At 44.4% G+C, this 25,089-nt stretch overlaps 1 protein-coding gene across 1 annotated transcript in view; it reads right to left on the reverse strand.

Moving 5' to 3' along the window:
* The window catches only part of SSBP4 (single stranded DNA binding protein 4), a 468,852-nt gene that overhangs the window by 326,675 nt on the left and 117,088 nt on the right, over window positions 1-25,089 (reverse strand). The window contains exon 3 of the mRNA XM_040417640.1: window positions 13,631-13,692. Within this exon, the coding sequence (XP_040273574.1) occupies window positions 13,631-13,692 (62 nt within the window). The remainder of the gene's footprint in view (window positions 1-13,630; window positions 13,693-25,089) is intronic.

Below are 25,089 nucleotides of genomic sequence, written 5' to 3' on the forward strand. Positions count from 1 at the left end.
CGATTGTCTTAGGTAGGGGGGCTAATTTTTGCGGTATGAGATGACGGTTAGATTGGTACTATTTTGGGGGGCATATTCCTTTTTGATCGCTTAGTGTTGCACTTTTAGTGATGTAAGGTGACAAAAATTGTTTTTTTTACACAGATTTTTTTTTTTTTATAGTGTCTATCAGACGGGGTGGATCATGTGACATATTTATAAAGCCGGTCGTTACGGACGAGGCGATACCTAATATGCGTGTTTTTATTATAGAATCAGGGGAAAGGAGCGTTTTTTTCTTTTTTTTTACTTGAAACTTTATTTTTTTTATTGAAAACACTTTTTTTTACTTTGTTTTATTTATTTTATTTCTGTCCCACTCTGGGAATTCAACTTTTGGGGGTCTGATCCTCTCTGCAATGCATTACAATACATCTGTATTGTAATGCATTGCCTGTTAGTGGATTACACTGAGTAATACACTAACAGGTTGCCTAGGAGACCCAGCCTGAGGCTGAATCTCCTGGGCACCTGTAGAAGGCAGGTCCCTATGCCGTGCAAGGCATTGGGCAGCCTCTGCACGGCATCAAGCTGTCTTGTCACACATCGGGTCCCCGCCACAGCAGTGCGAGGACCCGATGTGCTCCTTCACCCGCCGCAAACCACTTCTATGTCGCGGTCAGCGCTGACTGCGGCATAGAGGGGGTTAATCCGCCGGCATCGCTGTAAACAGCGATGTCGGCGGATACAGCAAGGACTGCCGGACCCCTGTATTGATCGGGCGTACATGCACAGCGTTTTGCGTTAAGGGGTTAAAGGTGTCGTCCTTGGACAGCAGGATGTATGTATGGCAAACTGCAGAGGCATGTATTGGCTGGAAGATGTCATCATGGCTGTCTGGGGCAGATGGAGGAGATGGGGAAAGCAAATGTCTACATTCAGATAAATCTTCACCTGTAAGTCAGTGGACTTGGTTCTTTATTCTGCCTCTGTGTCAGATCTGTACTTTATTAATTTACCTAGTCTGCAGTTTGGTGATACTCTTTTGTAGCATCTAACCATTATACACTGCTCAAAAAAATAAAGGGAACACAAAAATAACACATCCTAGATCTGAATTAATTTAATATGTTTCTGAAATACTTTGTTCTTTACATAGTTGAATGTGCTGACAACAAAATCCCACAAAAATAAAAAAATGGAAATCAAATTTTTTAACCCATGGAGGTCTGGATTTGGAGTCACACTGAAAATTAAAGTGGAAAAACACACTACAGGCTGATCCAACTTTGATGTAATGTCCTTAAAACAAGTCAAAATGAGGCTCAGTAGTGTGTGTGGCCTCCACGTGCCTGTATGACCTCCCTACAACGCCTGTGCATGCTCCTGATGAAGTGGCGGACGCTCTCCTGAGGGATCTCCTCCCAGACCTGGACTAAAGCATCTGCCAACTCCTGGACAGTCTGTGGTGCAACGTGACGTTGGTGGATAGAGCGAGACATGATGTCCCAGATGTGCTCAATTGGATTCAGGTCTGGGGAACGGGCGGGCCAGTCCATAGCATCAATGCATTCGTCTTGCAGGAACTGCTGACACACTCCAGCCCATGAGTTCTAGCATTGTCTTGCATTAGGAGGAACCCAGGTCCAACCGCACCAGCATATGGTCTCACAAGGGGTCTGAGGATCTCATCTCGGTACCTAATGGCAGTCAGGCTACCTCTGGCGAGCACATGGAGGGCTGTGCGGCCCTCCAAAGAAATGCCACCCCACACCATTACTGACCCAATGCCAAACCGGTCATGCTGGAGGATGTTGCAGGCAGCAGAACGTTCTCCACGGCGTCTCCAGACTCTGTCACATCTGTCACATGTGCTCAGTGTGAACCTGCTTTCATCTGTGAAGAGCACAGGGCGCCAGTGGCGAATTTGCCAATCTTGGTGTTCTCTGGCAAATGCCAAACGTCCTGCACGGTGTTGGGCTGTAAGCACAACCCCCACCTGTGGACGTCGGGCCCTCATATCACCCTCATGGAGTCTGTTTCTGACCGTTTCAGCAGACACATGCACATTTGTGGCCTGCTGGAGGTCATTTTGCAGGGCTCTGGCAGTGCTCCTCCTGTTCCTCCTTGCACAAAGGCGGAGGTAGCGGTCCTGCTGCTGGGTTGTTGCCCTCCTACGGCCTCCTCCACAACTCCTGATGTACTGGCCTGTCTCCTGGTAGCGCCTCCATGCTCTGGACACTACGCTGACAGACACAGCAAACCTTCTTGCCACAGCTCGCATTCCATCCTGGATAAGCTGCACTACCTGAGCCACTTGTGTGGGTTGTAGACTCCGTCTCATGCTACCACTAGAGTGAAAGCACCGCCAGCATTAAAAAGTGACCAAAACATCAGCCAGGAAGTATAGGAACTGAGAAGTGGTCTGTGGTTACCACCTGCAGAACCACTCATTTATTGGGGGTGTGTTGCTAATTGCCTATAATTTCCACCTGTTGTCTATCCCATTTGCACAACAGCATGTGAAATTGATTGTCACTCAGTGTTTCTTCCTAAGTGGACAGTTTGATTTCACAGAAGTGTGATTAACTTGGAGTTACATTGTGTTTAAGTGTTCCCTTTATTTTTTTGAGCAGTGTATTAAATCTCAGTACGGTGGTATTATTTACTTAGAGTATGGTGGTAATTTTGCTGTTCCTTTGGTATCCCTTTTATTCAGCAAATTGATTATTAACCAGTCATGGTATGGTGGTATTATCCAATGATTATACAGTGGTAAAATATAGTTATGGTATGGCGTCTTAGCCAGTCATAGTATAGTGCTTTTACGTTGTTAAGGTAAGGTTGTGTTATCACAGTGTGATGGTATTATGTAGTTATGATATGGTGTGATATCTAGCCACAGTATGGTGGTATTATTTAATTAGGGTATGGTGATATTAGTTATATAATGGTGTGTTATCAAGTCACTATATGGTGGTATAACCTCATTACTGTATGGTGGTGTTATTGTGTCATAGTGTGGTAATATTTAGTCTGTATTTATTATTATTTTGGGGCAGGGCTAATTTATGTATGGAGAATTTATATTCTGGTACAGAATAACATGCACAGTATTACATCAATCTTGGGGTACACAGTTCACACAACTGAGCACCAGAACATAACATTTTACACTACTCACAAAAAGTTAGGGATATTTGGCTTGTGGGTGAAATTACAGGATGAGCCTAAAATGCACATTAACCTTTACAGGTGAACATAATGTGACCTTCTCTAAACCTTTGAATGCACATGTCCAACTCTTCAGTGTTTTAGTACTTTTTGCACAACTTGCTGTTGTCTAACAAGGAGCTTAATGGCAAAATTTGCAACAGGTGTTTGATCCATAAAAAGCCTAATACATTTCCTGGTTCAATTAGAATTGGTATTTAAACAGTCCTCCATCATGCTGTTCACATTTTGACATTATGAGACCAAGATGACACATAACAATCGATTAATAGTACCTCGCCATTGCGAGGCTTCAAGTAGGATGTGCTCAGACAGAAATGGCCACTGATCTTAAAGTGTCACAGAGCATCATCAGCAGGTTGCAACAGAGATACAGGGAGACAGGAAGAGTCACAGAAAGGCATAGAAGTGGACGTCCATTGGCCACATCCAACACTGATGAGTGAGATGATGGGGAATGCTATACAACTCCAGGCAAATTTATGGGAGGTGTGAAGCCCCTAAGTGTCATGTTAGACCATTATAAACCATTTACATCAGCATGGTATGTGTGCTAGATGACCTGCAAGGGTACCTGACCACACCACCAGGCACAGGTGTCCATCGTCTTGCATGGGACAAGGGACCAGTGAGCCGCAATGCTGTACAGTCGTGAAAGTCGATTCATGCTGAGCAGAAATAATGGCCACCAACAATGTTGGAGACATCAAGGAGAACACTATGCATCAGCCACTGTTGTCACCAGACGAGCCTTTGGTGATGGTGGTGTTAAAGTGTGGGCAGGTGTGTCAAGTCAATACAGAACTGCCATACTCTACAGTAACAAGCCCGTACTACTTAAAAAACATAATTAATCCAGCCATTGTGCCTCTACATGAACAACACAGGCCTAATTTTATCCTCATGGATGACAATGCACCAGCTCATCAAGGTCTCATCATTAGGTAATGGCTGGTGGAGACTGGGGTACCTCAAATGGAGTGGCCTGCACTTTCCCCAGATCTGAGTACCATTGAAAACCTATGGGATCAGCTGAGTCGCCGTGTAGACTCGTAACTCTGTTCACCTGAACCTCAATGACCTAAGGGCTGCCCTTCAAGAAAAGTGGAATTACCTGCTTAAGCAGACAATAAGTCGACAATAAGTTGACAGCGTTATCAAGCTGTAATTGATGCTCGAGGCCACATGACAAGTTATTGAGACATTGACATTTTTGTGTGGGTATACCCACCACGGTTGTTGGCTCTTGTTTAAATACATTGTTTGAGATGAGGAAATCACCATTGCATGCTTCTACTTAAATGCCCTACTTTCATGATATAATATCAATGTAGCTTGACCTTTTTATGTTTTCCACAAATTTCACCCAAAAACCAAATATCCCTAACTTTTTGTGAGTAGTGTAACATTCATCAGTTGTGCCACAGACAACAATTATTTATAATTATAACCAATTATGAAAAGTAGTTTTATTGCTGATGTTCTCTGTCACATACACTGTCCAATTGTCCTACAATTGCTCAGAAACAAGCAAATTATGACAATAGTGTAAATGCTCTAATGGTAGCATATTCATGCTCATTGCCTAGGGCAGCATGAACTGTGAATAAGGACTGGTTCTTGTTGTTTTCTAATTCTCAGAAAAGACATGTAGCTTGAAAGACCACTGAGAGATCCAAGAACCTACCAAGTCAATAAGTCAGGCAATGAATAGCAGCATACAGGGATACAAAAAGCTCAAATAAATTAAGCATGTAGAATGGGAGAGTAAGAGCATAAAGATAAAAAGTCAGCCTAGTGTATGGAAGCAGAGCTTCAAAGGAACACTAAACTTACAAATGAATGATACATATAAGCAGGAGATAAACTTGCTCACATTGCTTGTAACATGGGTTTTCTGTTGCTTCTAAAACAGTCTTGTAGAAATTTTACAGAGCACTCAGGGGTTAATATCCTGCTGATCTGTTCCATTTTTGGATGGAAGGCGGCAGAGAGGGCAGAGCTATTGGTATGAATGTATTCAGTATGACATGGGCTTTACATACATACATATAGACTTTCACTACTTACACATACTAATTTGGGGCATTTAAATCCAGCCCTGGAAACACTGAAATCAAACCTGGACCACCCACTTGTGGGAGGGGTTTATATACACTCCATGCATTTTTGGCACAAAACAGCCCCAATTTGCCTGGAATGTCTCAGAAAATTAGGGACAATCCCTGCAAATGCGGAACTGTTAGCAAATGCGATTACATGGGTATATCCAGCAATTTAAAGAAGAACTCCCAATTTTTTTAAATTATCTGACCTGCTAGAAAGGTACATGATGTAAACTGTGGTGAATGTAATCTACTTACCAGTGCCTATCCCCTCCGTTCTGCTTCTCAGCTGTGTCATGTGACCAGCAATCAGACTTTCCAAATAAGCCAGCATCTTATGTGTGGACAGGAAGGCAGTTTCTCTATGTATTCTTATGGGAGCCTCAATGTTAGTCTCATAAGAATGAATAGAGAAGTAAGTGATTTCCTGTCCTGTGTCAGTTGGAGATCGGAGAGTTGGTCACATGACAAAAAATAGAAGGGAGGGGATAGCTCACAAATACAGTCACTGGTGAGATTACATTCACTACAGATTACATCATGTACCTTTCTAGCAGGACAGAGAATAATAATTTTCTATGGTAGTCATACTTTAATCTGTGAAGGCCCAAGAACCATGCCATTCATTGAGTTGTGCACATTACACATAGCGTTGCAAATTATTGTGGATAATCAAACCTCCTATACATACCGACTATGCTTCTAAAACTAGGATTATTTCCTAATCAGTATCAGTGATTGGCTGCAAAGATCCCATGTCCCATCAGTGCTGATGGGACGCCAAGCCACCTTGGAATGGGACTAACAGAGAACTTTTTCCCACTGCAGCCCTTTTTTCATCCTTGCCTTTAATTTATTAATTTTGGGGGGCATTTAAAATTTGAATAATAAATTTTTGTCTTTTTTTGGACTTTCTGATCATATAATAGTTTATTATTGCCAATGAGTGCTTTATTACCTATAGGCATATTCACATAGCAGATGTAGTGGCCTTTGTTAGGCCCCCAGCTGCAAAGACAGTCAATTGGTACCCTGTGAATACATCTACAGGGGTCTGATAGGGTGACAGAGAGAGCCCCCTCCTTCTGTCTATCCTGTTAGCTGCTATTGGTCGCAATTGACCACAGCATCTAAGGGATTAAATAGACAGAATCTGCCTTCTCTGATCTCAGCAGTTACAGCTGCCACCTGCTGTTGATGGTGTAAAACTCTTGTGCCCACACCATCACGTAATAGTACGTAAGTTCATGGAAACTAGACACTTACCATTACTATTATGTCATGGGGTCGGTGGGGTTAACGTGCATAAACACACTTATGATCTGTAAAAGCATTACATACATATACAATTATGCAAATATATATATATATATATATATATATATATACACTGCTCAAAAAAATAAAGGGAACACTTAAACAACACAATGTAACTCCAAGTCAATCACACTTCTGTGAAATCAAACTGTTCACTTAGGAAGCAACACTGACAATCAACGCTGTTGTGCAAATGGGATAGAAAACAGGTGGAAATTATAGGCAATTAGCAAGACACCCCCAATAAAGGAGTGGTTCTGAAGGTGGTGACCACAGACTACTTCTCAGTTCCTATGATTCATGGCTGATGTTTTGGTCACTTTTGAATGCGGGCGGTGCTTTCACTCTAGTGGTAGCATGAGACGGAGTCTACAACCCACACAAGTGGCTGTGTCTGTCAGCGTAGTGTCCAGAGCATGGAGGCGCTACCAGGAGACAGGCCAGTACATCAGGAGACGTGGAGGAGGCCGTAGGAGGGCAACAACCCAGCAGCAGGACCGCTACCTCCGCCTTTGTGCAAGGAGGAACAGGAGGAGCACTGCCAGAGCCCTGCAAAATGACCTCCAGCAGGCCACAAATGTGCATGTGTCTGCTCAAACGGTCAGAAACAGACTCCATGAGGGTGATATGAGGGCTCGACGTCCACAGGTGGGGGTTGTGCTTACAGCCCAACACCGTGCAGGACGTTTGGCATTTGCCAGAGAACACCAAGATTGGCAAACTCGCCACTGGCGCCCTGTGCTCTTCACAGATGAAAGCAGGTTCACACTGAGCACATGTGACAGACGTGACAGAGTCTGGACACGCCGTGGAGAACGTTCTGCTGCCTGAAACATCCTCCAGCATGACCGGTTTGGCATTGGGTCAGTAATGTGTGGGGTGGCATTTCTTTGGAGGGCCGCACAGCCCTCCATGTGCTCGCCAGAGGTAGCCTGACTGCCATTAGGTACCTAGATGAGATCCTCAGACCCCTTGTGAGACCATATGCTGGTGCGGTTGGCCCTGGGTTCCTCCTAAAGCAAGACAATGCTAGACCTCATGTGGCTGGAGTGTGTCAGCAGTTCCTGCAAGACGAAGGCATTGATGCTATGGACTGGCCCGCCCGTTCCCCAGACCTGAATCCAATTGAGCTCATCTGGGACATCATGTCTCGCTCTATCCACCAACGTCACGTTGCTCCACAAACTGTCCAGGAGTTGGCAGATGCTTTAGTCCAGGTCTGGCAGGAGATCCCTCAGGTCCTTAAAACAGACTTGTTTTAAGGACATTAAATCAAAGTTGGATCAGCCTGTAGTGTGTTTTTCCACTTTAATTTTGAGTGTGACTCCAAATCCAGACCTCCATGGGTTGAAACATTTTATTTCCATTTTTAAATTTTTGTGTGATTTGGTTGTCAGCACATTCAACTATGTAAAGAACAAAGTATTTCAGAAGAATATTTAATTAATTCAGATCTAGGATGTGTTATTTTTGTGTTCCCTTTTTTTTTTGAGCAGTGTAAATTCATCTATCACACACACACACACACACACACACACATTACATACAGATACACATTACACACACACTCACACACACACTCTCTCTCACACACACACACACACACAGATGTAGGTAAAACAGCATCTACTTGGGTGAACACGAGGCATGCCCCCTATACTTGTACTGCTATCAGACAACAATTCTCCCTCTTCTTCTGTACAGACTTTAGTCCTTTATACAGAGATGTATCATATAGTATCACAACAGCCCATGGAAGCTTTGGTTGTTGTCTACCGTGAGGACAAGAGCAAGTTCCTTTGTGTGAAGAGAAGAGCAAAATAAGGATGTTGACCTGGCTAATACACACCAAGTACCTATTAGCTGCAGTGCCCTGAAGTTGCAGCATGTTGCGAGGAAAAGGGGGGTGGGGGTGGGCATCAATTTGGATTCCCCTACACTTGTTCTATGTAGCAAGTTCAGTGTGGCGGGATCTAGAGAGTGTTGCTGGAGGAGGTGGAGCACTGTGGATGGCAATCACACTAAACCACCAATAACTGCATGGACAGCTGATTCTGTTCAAGCTCAGAGCTGGGCATGGAATTTGGGCACTGATACAAAACACACAGATAAAGTAATTAAACTGAAATCAGCTTATAATGGGGGCAATTAATTTCCGACTCTGGGTCCCGCTGAAGCTCTTGGCCCTGTCCATGGGAACAAGAATTAAAGTTCCTGTAGACAGAGATGTGGTGGCCCATGCTGCTGCCAGTTGATGGAATTATGAGAAGGAGGAGGGGTGGGTAGCTCCTGGGATACACAGAAGAATACTTTATACATCCCTCATTATTTGGGAAATAATAAGAGCAATGGAAAGGAGAAAATTAAAGGAGCCATTGGAATAGGATATTTTTTGTACATTATCTTAAATATTTCTTTGAGGCTGTTTATAAGACTATACTTAGCGGGCAAACAATGCAAAGCATAAAAGAATGATTTCCTAACCAATTATACAGGCATCCTCAAACTGCGGCCCTCCAGCTGTTGCAAAACTACAACTCCCACAATGCCCTGCTGTAGGCTGATACCTGTAGGCTGTTCGGGCATGCTGGGAGTTGTAGTTTTGCAACAGCTGGAGGGCCGCCGTTTGAGGATGCCTGAATTATAAGATTCGTAGGTCTAGTCAAAAACTATAATGTTGTAAATAAGCATCCAAGCAACCAGTAGGTTTGGTTATTTTACAATACTTTACAGTCCTGCACATGTTCACACTATAGGATATTCCATAAAAGTCTGATCTCTAGCCAGTGGCATAACTAGAAATGACTGGTCCCCAAAGCAAATTTTTGAAAGGGGCCCCCCTCAGCAACTTTTTTGCAACCCCCTACCCCAGTGCAATCTTCACTCCTGCGGTCGTCAAGATTGCTCTACCAGAAGAGGCCCAGCAGCTGCTCTGCTTGTTTCCTACATGTATATACTGTGTCATGTCACTGTATATGTTGCTGTATTATTGTATTATATATTACTGTTGAGGGGGCTCTGACAATAAAATCTTTTAGTCCTCTTCCTAGGTGGGCCCCAACTAAGTTCAGGCCCCAAAGCAGCTGCTTTCCCTATAGCTACAAGGACCCTCACCAAACCCATTAGTACAGGTTGTGTTCCCTATAACCAGGAGCTTGGTGACCACTACATGTTAGTCTATGGGAAATATACAAAAAAAACAGCAATCAGAATTTTATGGTTAATCCAGTGGATATAGGACATAATCTGATATCCACTGGGAAGGAAAACACTATGGAATAGATGGATTATATGAGGTTAATAAAATGCTCTTTTTTAGAAGAAACTGTCTTTAACTGCAGCATGTGAATGGGGCTGAGCTGCAGTACAAGGCACAAACCATGAGCAAGAAAGGTGCTGTTTCTGGGGGGGAAAAGCCACATCTTTTTACTCATAAAACCTTTTTTAAGTCTCTAGCTTTCAGGATAGAGGGTTCATATCAGTAGTAAAACCTACTGTATAAAAAAAAATCCACTAATATAGATTAGCAGACTGTATTTTACCTACATGATTGCAGGTATGGTACCATCACTATAGCAAGTTGTGAAATAAATATTAGTTATAATCATTTGATCTTACATTGCGGATGGCAAAAATGCCTCATATCAAGCAGAAATGTGAGCTTTATATTATGAATGGTTTCCCAGGCGTGTGGTAAGTGACCTCCACTGATGACAAGGTAGTACTATAAAGAGACTCATTTAGGAGGTCAGAGAATAGAAGAATAGCAAATTGTAGCAAATGAGATGGCATTGCGGATTGTCAGGTTACTAGAGCCGAGCTCGCCTCAAACACTACGTGGTTGTACCTCACTGGACCCGCTATGTATGAGCTCTACAAAGGAAAGCGCTGGAGCGAATGACTGAGGCTGCCAGGCTGTTCTCCAGCACAGCAGGAGAATTACAGACCTACAGCACTACAGCAACCCCCCTATCCCCGTGTGTTTAGCAGTCAGCTTTTCAGCCAATGATAGTGATTGCTAGGACAACTTAAGAGAAAATCGTGACACCATGTAATATCAGGTACCTGGTACTAACTCAGGTATTACACAAAAGGTCACATGACTCACAATAATTTCTCATTGCTCTGGCTACTCGTGATTTTAATTAGATCTAACTTTATCCTTAAAGGGGTTGTAAAGGATCAGAAAAAACATGTCTGCTTTCTTTCACAAACAGTGCACGCCTATCTACAGGATGTATCTGGCATTACACCTGGGTTCCATCCAAGTGACTAGGACTGAGCTGCAATACCACATACTACCCGTGGACAGGAGTGGCACTTTTTCTGAAAGACAGCAGACATGTTTTTCTAATCATGGAACACTCCAGGCAAAACTTATAACCCTGTCTGCAGGGTCTGAGGTTGAAGTGCAAACAATACCAAAGAAAGAATCCTGGTCATCAAATCCCACCAGGTGCACCCATAGGCATACCACAAAGAATTTATCAGTTTTGTTTGGACTGTACTTTTGAAAGACCTTTAAAAAAAACTAAATATGTAAACATCTGGGTGGTCAACACTTAAAAATAACATAAATTCTTTAAATATATTTTAAACATAAAAATGTGATTTAAACAATAGGCCATTTTCTGATGACACTTTCCCCTTAACCCTACAAGGACGTTCCTGAACATCCTGGCAGAGTTAACAGCCACATAGAGATTGTGCAGCTGTAGTAGCAGGGAGTCTGCTGTGAGTGACAGCTGGGCTTTCCATAGAGAAACAGGATTTTTTTTTTTTTAACATCTCTACCTTCTTCATCACTGTATACACAGTGCTCAATGGACGCTGTGTAGACAGATCATGAAGTAGCAGTGCTGCTTCCTGCTCAGGTCCTCAGGTCTTAGCAGACCCAGATCAGCTGTGTAATGAGACTCAATGGCACTTCTGGTGGTTGTATTTCTGTATTGCTGTACCTGGAGCGAATATTTCAGCTCCAGTTAAGGGAGAAATCAGCAATTAAAAAAAATGTAAATAATACAAAAAAATGCACCAATACATTCACCAGCACAGCTTCTATCCCTGCCCCCAGCAACTCTAAACTATACATCTCCTTACATCAAAATGAATCATGAAAAGGAGACATTATATAAAAAAACATTATTGTAGTTGCACTTTGTGCCATTAGAAAAATAAATTGGAAAACATTTTTACATGTATGAAAAAAAACTTTTAATTAAAATTACATAAAAATAAATCCCCATGTATCACCGAAAAAAAAGGTACAAAAATGACTTAAATAGCCGAATGGAAAAAAGGTTCTTTCAAAGATGCATTTCTTAAACAAAACAGAGAATGCATCTTTTCTACAAGGAGGGTACATAGTCTGGTCTTAAACCAATAATTACACAGGGTTTATTTGTATTCTGCAAAGACGGGGACCCCTAAATATGCATAGGTAATGCATATACATTGCAGTAAAATATCTGTAATCAAGCCAATTTTGGTTAAGTCGCTTCAATTCTTTGATTTGAAAAGCATTGAAGCTACATCACAATGAAAAGCTACATCACATAAAATCAACATAAGACTTTACAAGTACAACAACACAGCGTGACTACTCATTTGAGTTCTGAACTAAATTTTTCAATACTGCTCTGTGGCCACAATGATTCTTTTGGGGTCACAAAGAAAAGATCTTTAACCATATTAACCAACCGAGAGCAGATACAGCTGCCGCCACATTAGGATGCCTTTTATTTTGTTATATACAGATGGTCAGTGCAAGACAGGCTGAATTACTGTCAAGCAGAATCACAGAAGACATCACAAGGACAGGATGTTCCCTGTCTAGCAAAGTTTGAACAAACAAAGGTTTGGGATTTTTGGATAAACCTAGAATATTTGCTGACTCAACAAAACAAAACAAAACAAAAAAAACATAAAGACAACTTCGCAGGCACAAAATCATGATTTCTTTTAGTGGTTCCCATGATTCTCTGCTTTGCCATATTTACTGTGTAACATGCAGGTGGACACAGACAGCAGAGGACCCTTGTACAACAGTATATGTGGGCTGTGGTCCCCTTGCCCTCCAGCAGCTCATCACTGAACATCCCCCTTACATCTCTCTAACATGAAACTCCTTAACTCAGTCCCCTGTATGCAATCTAATAGATAGTAGGAAGTTGCTTTTAATGGCAACCTGTCACTATGAAAATGTATCTACAGACAGCATATTACAGAGTAGGAGGAGATGGATATATAGTTTTATGGGAAAAGATTCAGTATAACTTGCATTTTATACATTTATATTCCTGCTCATTCTGGGCTTTGAAATGAAGGAAACGGTCCTATCAGTGATTGGCAGAGGGAAGGCTGTCAATCACTGATAGGACCAGATAGGACCACCTCCTTGACCTCAAAGTCCAGAATAAGCACAGATAGAATTGATAAATTACAAGGTTTACTAAATCCTTTCCCATAAGAACTCTATATCAATCTGCTCAGCTCCTCCTGCTCTATAGCGTGATGCCTTCAGCTTGGACACCATGTGACAGGTTCCCTTTAAGGTGGCAGCTGCACAGGTTGCACATATAGTATGCCTGCCCCTGCATGCTCACTAATGTTGGGCCTATAACACTCCGGCAAAAAACTGTTTCAAAAGAAACTATTTTTTAATCTCACACTGTAGATGTATCATTGCTGATCACTGGATACCAAATGCACATAAAAAAATGTGATTCTTTTATATATATATATATATATATATATATATATATATATATAAAAATTATTATTTTTTTGTCATACAGTTTAGTTATATGATGCAAGTATCACATGTACAAATCTATAGCAAAAGAGAAAGATAAAACAAGCTCACTACTCTGCGGATACAGTACATGGTGTACAGTACGTACCTACTTTTCCCTACTAGAAGAAATCTGGAAATGCATTTAGTTTTACCAAGTGCAACCTCAAGCAAAGTCAAAATATAGTAAAATTACACTTACCACCACCAAGAGTGTAAAAACCCAGGAGGTTCTCCTAATGTGATATTTTTCTCCCATCGTATCTAAAAGAAAAAAAATAAGACAATATGTTAAATAGCGCCATGTTATACCACTGCACATTATACTACTGCAATATATGTCCTCCCATCCCTACAGTGATAGAATTGAAATGCAACCACCGAGTGAAAATGGTGGCAAAAATATACTGGCCTAATTTTACTAATGTGAGTAGACTTATGTTTTAAACTTCGTGGCTTAAAGGGGTATTCACATCCCAGACTCTGATGGCATATTGCTAGGATATGCCATCAATGATAGATAGAAGCAGGTCCCACATATTTCCAACGGAACCCTTAAGTGTACAGAGAGGCGCCACCCTGCCCACTGTTCACTGCTATGGGAGTCCCAGCACTAATGGTATATCCTAGCGATATGCCAATCAATCTCTGAGTTGGGAATACCCCTTTAATAGAAGAGGAGCATGGCTTAACAGGAAGTGTCGGACTGTCCCAGATTCTGGCACAATAATGTATCCCTAATGCAACAAATTTACCAAATTTACCAAAGGTTTCGATTTTGTATGCAATGAATATGCAATTATATGTCCAAAATATGTCCATTATATATTGAACAGAACATTTGCTCTGATGGGCCCAAGGAACCCTATTCTGAATTTTGCTCCAAGACTGTTCCACAATTTTGGTATCAAATTCTGTCTTAAACTAAGCCAACCAATAGTTAGTATAAAGTTAGACAAAAGTGTCTATCCATACACAATATTTATCATCCAACCTGTCCCTGTGATAAATCTTGTAAATCGGCAGAAGTATTACACGGGCAGATAATCGCTAACGAGCGTTCATCTAGTGATGATCTAGCCAACTATGTCAAGGTCTAATGCAGCCTTAAATTTACACCATCTATAGGATTAGTAAAATGTACCCCATTGTGTTTAGTATATGCCACAGAAGTGTAGATATGTGGCCAAATGAAGAGTCTTTAATAACATAATAAAAAATAAAAAACATACTGAACATTTGGACTCATGCAACTTCCAGTGCCACTGCTCCTTTGCCTCCCACTGGTTCTTGTTTATCTTGCTGCATTGGTGCATGCCAGTACACACGTTACATCTCCGCCAATCACTGGCTTCATCGGTCTCATGCCATATGCCGATGGGGCCAGTGATTGGCCTAGGTAACCAAAGACTGGGGAAAGGCAGATGGAAGAGACACTGGAAGCGGCGGGAGTCCAACTAGTGAATATGTTTTTTTTGTTATGTTATTACAATCTTTATCTTTCATAAAATATTTCTAAAGCCAGTTTCACATTTCAGTTGTGTCCAGCCAGCTACTTTAGGCCAGGAGCTGGATACTTCTGATAACTATGAATTTGTCACGGAACCATGAACCAGACGTACAACAAGAGATAAGTGAAAATAAGAAGGCTTTATTGAAAATAAAGCTGTAAAGCAAAAGTCCAAACGGATGGTGAAACCGAGCAGAGTCTTTGCGAAGCCAGAGGTCAGGAACCAGAAGGGTAGTCAGACGAAGCCAGGATCAGGAACCAGCAGGGTAGTCAGACGAAGCCAGGATCAGGAACCAGCAGGGTAGTCAGACGAAGCCAGGATCAGGAACCAGCAGGGTAGTCAGACGAAGCCAGGATCAGGAACCAGCAGGGTAGTCAGACGAAGCCAGGATCAGGAACCAGAAGCAGCAGCAGTCTAGAAGCATGTGAACACAGGAGGACCAAGCAAGGAACTGAAGCCACAGACCTCTATATATATGAGCTAGGCATCCAGCTCCTCCCAGGGGAAGGAGGAGCCGCAGGGTGGAAGGCTACAAGAAACCCAGAAACCAAGATGGCCGCCAGCACATGTCAAACGAAGGAGAGCAGCAAGCAGGTAAGACCATGACAGTACCTCCCCCTCAAGGGCCCCTCCTCCGCGGAGCACAAAACGGTTTCTGAGGGAAGCGTGCGTGGAAGGCTCGGAGCAAGGCAGGAGCATGGACATCTGCGGAGGGAACCCAGGAACGCTCCTCTGGACCATAACCACGCCAATGGACCAAAAACTGCAACCGACCGCGGACCAGGCGTAAGTCCAGGATATTGCTCACCTCATATTCCTCACGATTGCCCACTTGGACCGGACGAGGCCGAGGAACCGAGGAAGTAAAACGATTACACACCAGTGGCTTCAACAGGGAGACATGAAACACGTTGGAGATCCGCATGCCAGGAGGAAGCGCAAGGGCATAGGCTACCGGGTTTACCCTGCGAAACACTCGGAAGGGACCAACACAGCGAGGCGCCAGCTTGGGAGTGGGCACTCGAAGGTTGAGGTTGCGGGTGGACAACCATACACGGTCTCCGACCTGGTAGGAAGGAGCAGGCGCTCGTCTGCGATCAGCCTGGAGTCTCTGGCGCTGCGCAGAGACCTCAAGGGACTTCTGGATCTGTACCCAAGAAGCACGTAGGACGGAAAGGTGATCCTCCACAGCCGGAATATCCTGGGGAGAGAATACCTCCGGTAACACGGCAGGTTGGAACCCATAATTGGCCATGAAGGGAGACGTCCCAGAGGAAGAGTTCACCGCCGTGTTCCTGGCAAACTCAGCCCAAGGCAGGAGGTCAACCCAATTGTCTTGGTGATCGGAGACATAGCAACGAAGGAATTGCTCCAAGGCCTGATTGGATCGTTCTGCGGCCCCATTGGACTGAGGGTGGTAGGCCGAGGAGAAGGAGAGATGAATCCCCAACTGGGAGCAAAAGGCGCGCCAGAACCTGGACACAAACTGACTCCCCCGATCCGACACAATCTCCTTAGGCAAACCGTGCAACCGGAAGACCTCCCTGGCAAAAATCGTGGCCAACTCTTGTGCAGAGGGTAACTTCTTGAGAGGAACACAGTGGCACATTTTGGAAAACCGATCCACAATCATGAGAATGACCGTATGGCCTCGGGATGCAGGGAGGTCCACAATGAAATCCATCCCCAGGTGTGACCATGGGCGCTCCCCGGTGGCTATGGGTTGCAGAAGGCCCAACGGAAGGTGCCGAGGGGACTTACTCTGGGCACAAACGGAGCATGCCGCTACATATGCGGCGATGTCGGAACGTAGGGAAGGCCACCAGAACAGACGTGAAACAGCCCAGGACAGCTGATTCTTTCCAGGATGCCCCGCGGTCTTGGAGTTATGGTAGGTTCGCAACAACCGAGTGCGCAACTCCTCAGGCACAAAACATCTGCCGTTGGGTCTCCCAGAGGGAGCACCAGATTGAGCCGCCAAAATCTGCTCACCCAGGGGAGAGGTCAGGCTGGTGCGAATGGCGGCCAGGATCTGATTCGGAGGTATGACCGAAGTCGGAATCGACTCCTCCCTGGACAGCTCGGAGTACTGCCGTGATAAGGCATCCGCCCTGATGTTCTTGGAACCGGGTAGGTAGGAGACCACGTAATTAAAACGTGACAAGAACAGAGCCCATCTGGCCTGACGTGGTGTCAATCTCTTGGCCTCAGAAAAGGTAGGTCAGATTCTTGTGGTCCGTCAGGATGAGAACCGGAACCACCGAACCCTCGAGCAAGTGCCTCCATTCTTTAAGGGCCTGCACGATGGCCAATAACTCCCTGTCACCAATCTGATAGTTGCACTCCGCGGAAGACAGTTTCCGGGAGTAAAACCCACAAGGAAGCAGAGGACCCTCTGGTGTTCTACGCTGAGACAGAAGGGCGCCTACTCCCGTCTCAGACGCGTCCACCTCGAGGACAAAGGGCAACCCAGGGTTGGGATGCGACAGAATCGGAGCCGACACAAAGGCGGACTTTAGGGCCTCAAAAGCTCGGATGGCCTCGAGCGGCCAGACCTGGGAATTACTGCCCTTCCTGGTCAGATCCGTGAGAGGCTTGGCCAGCATGGAAAAGTCCCTGATGAACTTCCGATAATAATTGGCGAAGCCCAAAAAGCGCTGCAGGGAACGAAGACCACTGGGCTGGGGCCACTGTAAGACAGCCGAAACCTTCTCAGGATCCATGGAGAACCCCTCAGCGGAAATGATGTAACCTAAGAAGGTTACCTGGGATCGGTGAAATTCGCATTTCTCAAGCTTACCGAACAGCTTGTTCTCTCGTAACCGTTGCAACACTCGTCTGACATCCAGAATGTGGGCCTCCATGGATTCAGAATATACCAAGATGTCATCCAAATAGACTACCACACACTTCTGCAACAGGTCACGGAAAACATCGTTGATGAATTCCTGAAAGACTGCGGGCGCATTGCACAACCCAAAGGGCATAACCAAGGATTCGTAATGACCGGTCCTGGTGTTAAACGCGGTCTTCCACTCATCGCCCGCCTTGATCCTTACCAGGTTATATGCCGCCCTCAGGTCGAGTTTGGTAAAGACTGTGGCCCCTTTAAGGCGATCGAACAGCTCGGAAATCAAGGGTATCAGGTATGCGTTCTTGATCGTGATGCGATTGAGACCCCTGTAATCGATGCAAGGCCTCAACTCACCGCCCTTCTTTTTCACAAAGAAAAATCCAGCCCCTGCCGGGGACGAAGACTTGCGAATGTGTCCGCGTGAAAGCGCCTCCCTCACGTACTCCTCCATGGCCTCATTCTCCACTACCGACAGTGGATAGACTTTGCCACGAGGAGGAACGGCACCAGATTGTAACTCTATGGCACAATCGTATGGGCGGTGCGGAGGTAGGGCAACCGCGCGCACCTTATCGAATACATCCCGGTACTCCTCGTATTCAGGAGGCAACAGAGAGTCCGAGGAAGTACACAGCAACTTGACAGACCCATGGATGCAACTAGCCCCACACTGCGGTGACCACGAGAGGATCTCGACCGATCTCCAATCGAAAGTCGGATTATGCTTCTGGAGCCAGGGGTACCCCAAGACCACCGAGTAGTGTGGAGACGAAATAACCTGGAGGCAGACCGACTCTCTGTGAACGGCACCAATGGCTATCCCCACTGGAAGGGTCTCATGAGTCACGTGTGGCGGCAGAAGGGGTCTGCCGTCTATCGCCTCAAGAGCCAGTGGGGAACCTCGAGCCTGCAGAGGAATGGAATTGGCGGCAGCGAACACACTATCAATGAACAAACCACCAGCACCAGAGTCCACCAACGCCTGGGTCGTCACCGAGCCCCCGACCCAGGAGAGGACAACAGTGATCAGTGGTTTGTCAACACGGGAAACCGGGGACGAGGAGACTCCACCCAAGATCTGCCCCCGACAGGATCTCAGGGTACGAGCGTTCCCCGGACGGTTCGGACATGCCAACCGAAAATGCCCACCGAGACCACAGTACATGCATCGGCCCTCGCGTCTCCGGAGTGCCCTCTCCCCCTCGGACAGGCGAGCAAACCCCAGCTGCATGGGTTCACCCCCAGACAAGTCATCCCCAGGAGGCGTGGGAGGAGAGGGAGGCACGGGTGGGACAGCAAACGTAGGCACCAATCTGTTAGAAGACCTCCGCAGGTTCTCCTTAAAGGAAGGTCTCTCCCTGAGTCTGGTGTCAATCAAAATCAGGAAAGAAATAAGAGACTCGAGCTCCACTGGTAGGTCCTTAGCTGCAACCTCATCCTTCAAGGCATCCGAGAGACCATGAGAGAAAGCAGCGACCAGAGCCTCATTATTCCAGCCCACCTCTGCTGCCAGGGTACGAAACTCAATGGCGTATTCAGCTACGGATCGTGAACCCTGTCTGATGGACATAAGGAGCTTCGCAGCAGAGGCAGCACGAGCCGGCACATCGAATACCTTCCGAAGAGAAGCAACAAAACCGGAAAACTCGGCAACCACCGGATTGTTGTTCTCCCATAAAGGGCTGGCCCAGGCCAAGGCCTTGTCCGAGAGCAGCGAGATCAAGAAGCCCACCTTTGATCTCTCAGTAGGAAAGGCATGTGGCAGCAACTCAAAATAAATGCCCACCTGGTTAAGGAAACCTCGGCACTGAGTTGGCTCTCCCCCAAAGCGCTGTGGAAGAGGGGCAGAACCGGTCATACCCCGAAACACCGCAGGCGCAACAACAGGTGTCGGGGTAGACTCTGGCGCAACAACCGGAGCGGCAGTAGGAGCGAGCCCAGGAGCGACAACCGACCCATCGGCAACGGGAGCGAAATGAGCCGTGCGTTCAAGCAGGGTTTGCAACGCCAAAGCGAACCGACCCAACAGGTGATCCTGCTGATCAAGTCTGGCAACCAGCGTGGGTAGCGAGGATGGCCCTGTACCGTCAGAATTCATGGCTTGGTCCTAATGTCACGGAACCATGAACCAGACGTACAACAAGAGATAAGTGAAAATAAGAAGGCTTTATTGAAAATAAAGCTGTAAAGCAAAAGTCCAAACGGATGGTGAAACCGAGCAGAGTCTTTGCGAAGCCAGAGGTCAGGAACCAGAAGGGTAGTCAGACGAAGCCAGGATCAGGAACCAGCAGGGTAGTCAGACGAAGCCAGGATCAGGAACCAGCAGGGTAGTCAGACGAAGCCAGGATCAGGAACCAGCAGGGTAGTCAGACGAAGCCAGGATCAGGAACCAGCAGGGTAGTCAGACGAAGCCAGGATCAGGAACCAGAAGCAGCAGCAGTCTAGAAGCATGTGAACACAGGAGGACCAAGCAAGGAACTGAAGCCACAGACCTCCTATATATATGAGCTAGGCATCCAGCTCCTCCCAGGGGAAGGAGGAGCCGCAGGGTGGAAGGCTACAAGAAACCCAGAACCCAAGATGGCCGCCAGCACATGTCAAACGAAGGAGAGCAGCAAGCAGGTAAGACCATGACAGAATTTGACTTCAGTGCACAGATCCAGTGTCTATCCACTGATGGTGCGGGACAGAAAAATGGAGAATGCTGCGTTTTTCTTTCTGATGCTATTTGGCATCCGGCATGCACCGGATGTATGAGAAGAATCCCATAGAAAACTATGGGATCAGTTCTGTCTTCAGTTCCCTACAGCATTTTCTACTACATGCTGGAGGGGAACTGAATCAGATCACCGGACATATGTGAAGGGGGCCTATGAAATGTTATCTCATGACAAAAGCCACTGAAAAACAAGAACATTTTCTTGCCATAGTTTACTGAACACATTAACCATTTCTTTTAGTTCTGCTACATCATTGAAAAAACATTATTGTGGTTTACATTACATTACATTTAAGGGTGGTTTCACACAAAGTGCTTTTTTTGTAGCATTTTTATGCAACGATCTAGCAGATTTATGCGATGATCTAGCAGATTGTCAGGAAGGAAGCGTTCCTTCCCAACAATCTACTGATCGCTAGCCTAGTAGACCGGTGCATTTACATGTACCAATCTCCTCCAGCTCCTCCAGTTAATGCCATCACTTTTCCCCATACGGTCTCATTGTTTCCCGACAGCAGATCGTGTGTACAGTGTTTTTTAGTGGCTTTTTTCCTCCCACTTGTTGCACTGTTTGGAGATTTTATCTCTCCGACATCCATCGTTTTTTTGGGCACGGCTTAAAAATGAAACAAGTAGCAATGTTTTTTACAGTGTTTTTTTTTCCATACTGATCCACATAGGAAGGGACATCAGAGGGGTGTCCATACTATCCTTCAGAAAAATTGGTTTTGCCCTAAAAAATGCACGTACTCAAACACACTATTCATGACAACATGCTATTGAAAACAGCACTGAAGTGGCACTAATTATGACTCCACTGTCTAAAAAACTAAATTGTTAAACTTTTCACTGCACAAAAAGTGAAAAAAAAATCCAAAACGTTGCTAGAACACAGCCGAAATGTTTTGAGAATCTTGATGTAAACAAGAATATTCTCATTCAACAACAGCAAGCAAAGGTCTTGAAAATAATGAGCAATCAAAAGTATTTTAGAAAGGTTTATACATTTTATTATATATAGCAATAGAGCTACATTTTTCATATAGTTAGAAAACCCTTTTAATGAAAAAATAAACTTGAAATGTAAACATTTTATCTATTCCCTGATTTAACTATCAAGTGAAAAACCACAAAATCTGAAATGAAGTTGTAGAAGTCTGGTCCTTTCTTCAGCTTTTCCTTTGTACTTGTATCACAAGGATAATGGAGTCTTTATGCTAGCTAAAAGCAGGTAATAAGGAAAGTAATGCAGTTGTCCTATGGCTGCTGATCTGCACAGGTCCCTGCTGCGAGTACAAGTGTTATGAGCAGGTAATGTTAGCTTGGAATGGCAGCACTCTGCTGGGTTTCACACCTATTACTTCCCTCATACAAAGTGGGAATTAGACACTTCTGCTACATACGGCACTTAAATATTACAGGTAGAGCAGAGTGCTTCGCATCACAACAGAGTTGGGTTCACATCAGCCTTATGTATTCCGTTATGGCTTTCCGTTATAACATGGTTATAACAGAAAATAACGGAATCCATAAGACAGAAGTCAAAACGGAAGTCTTTAAGAGGCATTCCGTTTTAATCCTTCATAATACAAGTCTATGTGCAGTAGGGGTAGGCGAGATAGACGATATGCGATATAAACTATATAAATTTGGCCAACGATAGAGATTTCGTTTATATCGTCATATTGCGGTAGAACATGGCATGCGCCGCTCTTGGCGCGCACCATGTAATCCTGAGTCGGCAGAGTGGAGAAGGAGGGAGTCCCTCCCTCCCCACTTTGTGCGGCTGCCGCTGACCACCAATGAGAACAGAGGAGGAGGAGTGGAGGGACTGTGGCCACTGCGCCACCAATGAGAACAGAGAGGAGGAGGAGGGGAGGGACTGTGGCCACTGTGCCACTAAAGAGAACAGAGGAGGAGGAGAAGGGGAGAGACTGTGGCCACTGCGCCACCAATGAATATAGTTAATATGCCTGAATACAAACGTAGCCTGCATGTGCCGGACATATCCCATACCCGGCCTCTATAACTGCACACTGTGATCCACCGAAATTAACTCCTCAGGTCCTGAGGGGTTAATTGCGGCGGATCACGGCGCGCAGTAATAGAGGCCAGGTATGGGATATGGCTGGCACATACAGGCTACGTTTGTATTCAGGCATATTAACTATATTCATTTGTGGCGCAGTGGCCACAGCCCCTCCCTTCTACTCCCCCTCTTCTAAGTATTATATTAATTGCGGGCAACCCCCTCCACACGATTAAATCATTGGTGGCAGTGGCCCCAGGGTTGCAGCTTCTGATCGGAGTCCCAGCAGTGTAATCGTGGGGCTCCGATCGGTTACTAAGGCAGCCAGGACACTACTGAAGCCCTGGCTGCCATGGTCAGCTCCCTGCTGCTGTGTGCACTATGCACAGGGCAGCAGGGAGAGTGTGAAGTCCTATTTACCCTAAAAGAGCTCTATTAGGGTGAATAGGACAAGGGTTCTACCCCCTAAGGAGGCTAATAGTTATTAAATAAAAAGTTAAAAAAAAAAGTTTACCCCCCTGAAATATTTAATATATTGCGATATATATCGCACATGCTTAAAATTATATTGCAATATAGATTTTATGCCATATCGCCCACCCCTAATGGGCAGCATAACAGATCCATTATGCAGGAGTCTAGTCCTGCATAACGGAAACCAGGATGGATCCGTTATGCTTCCCATCGACTTGTATTATGTCGGAATCCAAACTGAAGCCTTTACTTTCTGTCATAATAGAAGGCTATGGGAATCATAACGGATCCATCTGGTTCCCGTTATGCAGAACAGACAAAAAAGTCCTGTCGACAGGACTTTGTTTTCCGTCTTGCATAACGGGAACCAGATGGATCCGTTATGATTCCCATAGACTTCTATTATGACAGATCAAAACGGAATGTCTCATAAAGGCTTCCGTTTTGACTTCCATCTTATGGATTCTGTTATTTTCCGTTATAACCATGTTATAACAGAAAGCCATAACGGAATACACAACACTGATGTGAACCCACCCTAAGTGTGTCATGGAGTTAAAATATCTTCTATTTATATAGCTTTAACAGCAATTTTTTTATTTCTTTTTTAAACTACAATATTGGAGCAGTTACCATTGTAGTGATCCCCAGGACATTCTTCAGCTGAACACTGCTTCCCCAAAAAAATGTAAAATAAAATCAGCCTGAAAATCATAGTTAGGGTTCGAGCACACAGCGAGGTTGTGGGGCAGCTATGCTATATTTGAGTACCGCACGGCCAAAAGGGTTGCAGTGTCCTATAATTAAACTAATGAAGACACTGTTCAGTGGGTCTGTATTGTTAATGGCCACACAGCACCTTCAATATTGTGTGTCCATTAACAAATTAATGTAATTTTTTTTCAAACTAAAGCTCATTATTTTTCAAATATGCAAACTGAAACCAAAATAAATTATAAAGATTGGTTCCTTATTTTGTGTTGGTCGTTTTGATGTACAATATGTATGTACACAGGCAGAGCTCATCAGGGTCTGCTAAGACCCAGCAGCTCTGCTCTAGCTGAGATATTTGGAGATCACATGATGGCCGGGTCCAAGAGAGGAAGCAGCTCTATTCACTGCAGAACATTCATTGAGCGACATGCGCCAAGGAAAGGTGAAGGCAGAAGAGGTTATAAACCACTTCTGCCTTTGGCTCAAAAAATTGCATCAAAAACTAACACAAAAACTACATGTGTAATTCCAGCTCAGATTTGGTTTCTAGACAGTTCTTTGTCAAGGTTAATGTAAGTTAACCCTCAGAGTGAACATTTCGAATAAACACTGGAAATTCTCCAATATACTGTATATGTTTAACATAACCATAAACTTCAAAGCAAACATAAGTCAAAAGAGAGTCCTTCTAGCATGTATTTCTCTGGCTAATTATCAGTTTTCCAACAATCTACCTATTCCTGAGGGTATGATCACAGGTCATTTTGGTGTCAGATTTATAATTTTGTGGTGGTTTAAGAGGAGTTTTTACAAACATTTTAGGGTAAGTTCACTGTACTTTTGAAGCTTTCTACCTAACATTTTCAGATATAGGATGCACAGAACATCTTGACTTGCACCATCCAAGGATGTGGTATGGGTATGGTTGTACAGTGGTGCTTGAAAGTTTGTGAGATCCGTGATACAGTACACTTCCAGAAACTTGTTGGGACAATAGTCCCTGTTCTATAAATAAACACTCACACCTGATTGTCATCCTATTGACTGGAAACACCTAACTCCAATCTGACATTCAAATTATCTGTTAGTCTTAAGGGTTCACATAGTTTTGCTACTCAGACATGTGATATTGGATCATTTTCCTCAACAAATAAATGACAAAGTCTAATATTTTTGACTAATTTGATTTGGTTATCGTTATCTACTTTTAGCAGGACTTGTGTGAAAATCTGATCTAGTTCTAGGTCAAATTTATGCAGAAATATAGAATATTCTGAAGGGTTCACAAACTTTCAAGCATCCTGTATATTACACCAAAAAGCTTATTCTTGGAGTCACATTTTCAAGGTATGAGTCATTT

Source organism: Bufo bufo, chromosome 2 (assembly GCF_905171765.1).
Source record: "Bufo bufo chromosome 2, aBufBuf1.1, whole genome shotgun sequence".
NCBI lineage: Eukaryota > Metazoa > Chordata > Amphibia > Anura > Bufonidae > Bufo > Bufo bufo.